Source organism: Dufourea novaeangliae, unplaced genomic scaffold (assembly GCF_001272555.1).
Source record: "Dufourea novaeangliae isolate 0120121106 unplaced genomic scaffold, ASM127255v1 scaffold77, whole genome shotgun sequence".
Lineage (NCBI taxonomy): Eukaryota > Metazoa > Arthropoda > Insecta > Hymenoptera > Halictidae > Dufourea > Dufourea novaeangliae.
The window spans coordinates 372393-378732 of NW_015373956.1; the positions used below are offsets into that span (position 1 = coordinate 372393).

A 6340-nucleotide genomic window follows, 5' to 3' on the forward strand; every position below is an offset into this window, starting at 1 on the left:
CCTGAAGTGGTGTGACGCGGCGTGTACCCACGCTTTCGTTCCCGATTCATCGTCATCGGTGCCTTGCACGGGAAGGTCTTGTGTTGTTCCCGAATCATCGTCACCGGTGCCTGTTGGTACGTCGTGGCTGGTCCCGAGGAGGTCTTCGTCACCGTCCCAGGATCTTTGTCAGCGGCGTCATCCTCCACGGCGGTGTTGCGGCCGGAAAGGTAGCTACGCAAATAATGTGCGGAACATAATTTTTTGTGGCGCGCATCGTCCGTGTACGATGGCATTATTTGCCCATTCCCCGTGGCAGTGGTTTGGTTGAGGCGGGGCGGCCACGTGCATTGACGCGCGCGACGCCATTCTCGCGACGCGCATCCTTTGTTCGTCGTTCGCGCATCTTCTGTTCGTCTTGCGTGCGGCCGGTGAGCGTCCATTGTTTGTCGTCTGTTCGACATCCATTATGCGTCGCCCGACATGTTTATTTCGTCGTTCGACATGTAGCAAGTCCGGATAACCCAGTATAGTTGCGAAACAGGCTATTAAAGATCGTTGTCGATTAGGTCGCTTAAATGTCCAGTATGGAGAGCGACCTGAAGAGGATTTCAGCCGTCCTAACGTCCCTGTTCGAGAGCGTGGCGCGTTTAGAGGCGCGAAATACTGGACCGCGTTCTCGTACGGCGTCGCGCTCGCGTTCGAGTGGGAACCGCGGCCGTTTCGCGGAGCGCGTGACACCCCGGTTGTGTGTCGCGCACACTAGGTACCCGGAAAACCCAACTTCTTGTAAAAGTTGGTGTGCCAAGTTTGCCTCCTGGCAAACAAAAAAACTAGTCTCACCTTCCCGCGCGGAGGCCGTCGCGGAGGGTGCCCGGGAATCCAATCGCCTCCATATTCGCGACCGAAAAAGCGGTCAATACTTTTCAATTGACACGGGTGCCGATATTTCGCTGATCCCGGCGAACATGAAAATTAGGGGCGAACCAGCGGGCCTCAAATTGTGCACCGCGAACAATACCCGTATAGACACTTTTGGCGAGTCGTTTCGCGAGTTAGACTTGGGCCTGAGGCGCTGTATTAAGTGGAATTTCTGCATTGCTGCAGTTCCGTGCGCAATTATTGGCGCTGATCTCCTGCGTCACTATGGATTGGTAGTCGACCTTCGAGGGCGTCACCTCACCGATTCCTTGACGCAGGTCTACTCTATTGCAATTGTCAGACCGGCACTGATTCATTCAGTGCATACGGTCAATCCTGGTTCCAGGTGCGCGGAAATCCTAGTCGATTTCCCGGAGATAACGGGTTCTTCCCTTTTAACGCCCCCGGAGGGTCATAATGTGGTACATCACATTTTCACCTCTGGTCCTCCGGTTGCGGAGCGCGCTAGGCGTCTCTCCCTGAAGAAACTCTGTGCAGCCAAAGCCGAATTTCAAGCTTTGGTTGCGGCTGGCATCTGTCGCCCGTCTCGCAGCCCTTGGGCGAGCCCGATCCATCTTGTTCCTAAGAAGGACGGTTCCTGGCGAGTCTGTGGCGATTACCGCCGCCTTGATGCGGTAACTACGCCGGATAAATATCCGACTCCCCATCTCCATGATTGTTCTGTCAATCTTCATGGAAAAAAGGTCTTTTCGTCTCTCGATTTGCACAAGTCCTATAACCAAATTCCTATGGCTCCGGAAGATGTCGAGAAGACGGCGGTGATTACGCCGTTCGGCTTGTTTGAATACCTGTTCATGACATTCGGGCTAGAGCTTAGGAATGCCAGCCAGTCATTTCAGCGTTACATCAATCGTGCGCTGGGTGACTTGGATTTCGTCTTCGTCTATATAGACGACATTCTTGTTGCTTCCGAATCCTTAGAGGATCATGAAAAGCACTTACGCGCTGTGTTTCGAAGGCTCAAGGAATTTCACCTCCGTCTGAATGCCGACAAGTGTGTGTTCGGCGCCTCCGAACTCGAGTTCCTCGGATATTCGATCAACAGTGCAGGCATTCGGCCCACGACGAAAAAGGTTGACGCGACCACCAATTATCCCCAGCCAAAAACCATCGCTCAGCTTCGACGTTTTCTGGGGATGGCGAATTTTTATCGTCGTAACCTTCCCAACGCGGCAGAATCAGAGGCCCCGTTGAACGCGTTTCTCACCGATTCTCGGAAGAATAACAAACGTGAAATTGTTTGGTCCTGGGATGCGGTACACGCGTTTGAAAAGGTAAAATCAGACCTTGCCAACACAGCGTTACTGGTGCATCCACGTGTAGGCGCAGATTTGCGTGTCGTCACAGACGCTTCGGATTTCGCTATGGGAGCGGCTCTCGAACAGCGTTCTTCGGGTTCGTAGGAACCCCTCGCATTCTTTTCGCGGAAATTCTCTTCGGCGCAAAAGAAATACAGCGCGTACGACCGTGAACTGACCTCCGTATACGAGGCCATCAAGTACTTCCGTCACTTCCTCGAGGGTCGCGACTTTAGGGTGGTTACTGACCACAAACCCTTAGTGTATGCCTTTATGCAGCGGTCCGATAAGGTTTCTCATCGGCAGCTGCGCCAGCTTTCATTCATCGCGCAATTTACTACGCGTATTGAACATGTGGCAGGCACGGAGAACACCGTCGCCGATTTCCTTTTGAGGATTGACGCTGTTCGTCTCTCTTTAGAATTCGACCTCGACGAGCTTGCAAGATTGCAAGGCTCTGACACTCAGCTACAGCTGATTCGCGGTGCTTCGGATCATTCGTTGAAATTGAAGAGCATCCTGTGGGGACCAGAGCAAGCTCCAGTTTTCTGCGAGATTTCTGGCGAGGCAATTCGTCCATATATTCCGGCGAGCCTTCGCGAAAGAGTCTTCCACACCTTTCATGATCCCGCCCACCCTAGCGGCAAGATCACTGACCGCATGATTCGTCAGAGATATGTCTGGCCGGATATGCATCGAGATATTGCATCTTGGTGCAAGAACTGTGCCGCGTGCCAGCAATCCTAGGTCTCGCGTTATGTCCGTCAAACTCCTGAGCATTTCGTCGCCCCTGATGGTCGTTTCGACTAAGTTCATATTGATATTGTAGGACCTCTGCCCTCGTCACAGGGATGTACGTACTGTCTAACGATGATCGACAGATTCTCTCGTTGGGTGGAGGCTGTTCCTCTGCCGGATATTACGGCCCAAACGGTAGCCAGGGCGTTCTACGACACCTGGATTTCACGGTATGGTGCACCCAAGGTCATAACTACCGACCAGGGTGCTCAGTTCGAATCCCGTCTGTTTTCGGCACTCCTGTCGTTAATAGGGTGCAGCCGTATTCGTACGACGGCGTATCACCCCGCGTCAAACGGCATGATAGAGAGATGGCATAGCGTTTTCAAAGCCGCAATCATGAGCCATGCGGATGCAAACTGGTCGCGAGTTCTCTCCACGGTTTTGCTGGGTCTCAGATCCCATGTGCGGCTGGACACTGATGCGTTCCCCGCAGAATTTCTGTTCGGCACCACTTTGCGCCTTCCCGGTGAGTTCTTCCTTCCGGAAGATATTTCACACGACCCAAATTTCTTCCTCGAGGAATTACGCGAGTACATGCGTCAGGTTCGTCCGGTGCCCGTAGCGCACAAGCATGCGAAACGTGCGTTCTACTTCAAAGAACTCCACAATTGTTCGCATGTCTTCATGCGAAACGTAGCAAAAAAGACACTCGTGAGGCCTTATTCAGGTCCGCATAAGATTTTGCAGCGCGTGTCCGATCGCGTCTTTAATATTGACGTTAACGGTTCCGCCAGAAGTGTCTCCGTCGAGCTCTTAAAACCCGCGCACTTCGTCCCAGATAATCTCGACGATTCGAGCGTGCCCGTAAGCAACGATTCGTCCGCGACTTCGAGGCCGCTTAGTTTAAAAACGTACTCGCGCAGAAGAGTCACGTTCGCGCCCGATCCAGCGGTGCGCACTTATAAAACGCCTTAACTTAGTTGTAGTACCTGCGTTAGTTTTAAGACTTATGTGTACAGCATATTATATCGTGTGGCTTGTTTAATTAGCAATAAGCAGAGTATTATATTGTATGTCTTGTTTCATCATAATGTATATTTTGTGTGACTATATTCTATGTGTTGTTTAATTAGCGATAAGGAGCGTATTAATATATTGTATCATAGCGTTTGCGATTGCATTTTCGAAACACGTGCCTATCTAGGTAGTGTATACACTCGGGGGGGAATGTGTAGGGAGCGGATACTGCCGTCTCTCTCCCTCCGTTGTGTCGTTTTCTCCCGCAAGAAGAAAGAGCGTTGCCGCCTGCGAGTGGCAGATCCATCGTGACCGCTGTCGCTACAGCATGTTCACGACTCGTAGACAATAAAGTCTTTGTTCCATACACGTGGCAGTATTATTTAACCTCCGCGCTACAGTGGCCGGGACGTAATATCCCTAGCGTCCCTCAACGCCACACACAAGTAGCAGTTCACGCCATCTGTACTGCTAACTCCCATTAGAATAGTATTGTTGTGAATCTCGCCCTCATCTTGTAGCGGCGTCTAGCGTAAGCTTCACAAGCGTGAAATTTAAATTAAGGTATATGATTGTAATTAGAAAAGGAGATAGAAGTGAAGTTGACATTATTTAAGAGCAACTGAAATCAGCTTTGCATTCTTTTAAAATGCATATTTCAATTAATTAATATTTGTTTAGGGATGAATATTTTAACAGTCGAATTTCGCTTTTACTCCTTCTCTAAAATATATTAAATCATGGCAAATATGTTAAACACTTGAAAATTATAAAATGAATAGCTGAAAGAAATGTATTAACAAATCAGGAATTATTTCATAATTTAATAATTATTTTATTGGCTCCTGGTATCTAAGGACATATTGTAATTAACAAGATGTAACAAAAACGATCGTTTTGTAAAGGAGACCATTCCAGTATTGACCCTCGATAAATAAAGACGTGTTCTTCAAATTAAAGTTGTCTCCTTTAAAAGAAGTCTAAAATTTCCTAATGAGCAGAGTTCTTCAGGGCTCCACGGGCGAGGATTCACGCCTGATTTATCTCTTTTAAAAGAAATCCCTGGAAAAGACTGCAGCAAATTTGGTGACAGCGGTGGGATACGCTAAAGTTTATACATCCTCAACTTGGCTCGCCGGCTCACAAGAAACATTTTGAATCACTGGGATTTCGTCGAATCAGCATTCTCTTTCTCTTGGGTTTTGAGCGGTTTTCCCAAGAGCCTGGGTGAATACCGAAGAGGAGTGATTTTCGGTGGCCGCTGAAAGCTCACCTTTCCCGAAGACCACACGCTAATGGAGATTCGTGAAAGCTCATCTTCCCCGAAGACCACACGCTAATGGAGATTCGTGAAAGCTCATCTTCCCCGAAGACCACACGCTGATAAAGATTCGTGAGACGTTTCAATTTTAAAATTTCTAATTGTTCAACGCGTGTTGTATTAGTTTTAATAATTGTGTTTATTCGAATTTAATATATATACATATATTAAGTTGTTCGTCACATAACGTTGTTAATATATTTATATTGCGAAAATGCCGCCATTTGCAAAAAAATTCAAAAGCGCTAAGAAAGTTCAAAAAACAAGCTTGAATTGTAGTGATTCTTTCGAAGTGGAGGAACTAGTGACAGAAACGCATGGTGTTTCTTGTGTATCGCAAATAAGAGATCTGAGTGTGATGCAGAACTCATCTTCTTCACCTCGTGAATCTAATATGTCTGTATCGGATTCTAGATCTACTTCTGTTGGTAGTGCAATGGACATGAACTCGTCTTGTTCATCCTGTAGATCTCGGAAAGGCACATTGCGAATGTCATTCGATTTCATCTCGAGCTTCATTCCACATTTTGACGGGAAATCCAGCTCTGTAACTAATTTTGTTAGTCAATTAAGACTCGCCGATTCATTAGTTGGGCTGGATGATAAATTTTATTTATTGACTTTAATTCGGAATAGAATACAGAAGCGTGATTACAGTAGAATAGTTGGAACTGTGGAACCGAAAAGCGTAGAAGATTTGATAAAATTAATTGAAAATGCATATGAATTAAGTTTTGATATTAAGGTCGCGCAGGAGGAATTAAAAATAATAAGACGAAAGGATTACGAAACTATTGAAGATTTTTGGGACTAGAGTACATGAAATTTTAGATCAAGGATTAGAAGCGGCGCGAGAAAAATTTAACGATGAACAGTTGATTGGAATAAAATCTTTACTCGTAGAGGAAGCGATATCTGGATTTTTAAGAGGCTTATGCAATGATACTATTATGTTATTGATTTCAAAAGATAATATTAATGATTTAAGAATTGCTATTAAAATGGCTTCTAAATTAGAGCGTCAAGTAGAATTAAAAAATGA

General features: G+C 46.9%; 1 protein-coding gene across 1 annotated transcript; it reads left to right on the top strand.

Annotated features, from left to right (window-relative positions):
* The first annotated feature begins 947 nt into the window (after positions 1–947).
* Positions 948–3935, top strand: LOC107186325 (uncharacterized protein K02A2.6-like). The gene is made up of 3 exons (XM_015574167.1): positions 948–2316; positions 2641–2781; positions 3049–3935. The coding sequence occupies exons 1-3, from the start codon at positions 948–950 to the stop codon at positions 3933–3935; spliced, it is 2397 nt and encodes a 798-aa protein (XP_015429653.1).
* Positions 3936–6340: the final 2405 nt, after the last annotated feature.

What these genes read in the sequence shown, in the direction of transcription:
- LOC107186325 (XM_015574167.1), top strand. Translation starts at nt 948, where the DNA reads ATGAAAATTAGGGGCGAACCAGCGGGCCTCAAATTGTGCACCGCGAAC. An exon ending in TCTCGAACAGCGTTCTTCGG is followed by an intron (nt 2,317 to 2,640) that starts GTTCGTAGGAAC and finishes GTCTCTCTTTAG; the next exon opens with AATTCGACCTCGACGAGCTT. An exon ending in AGTTTTCTGCGAGATTTCTG is followed by an intron (nt 2,782 to 3,048) that starts GCGAGGCAATTC and finishes TTGATATTGTAG; the next exon opens with GACCTCTGCCCTCGTCACAG.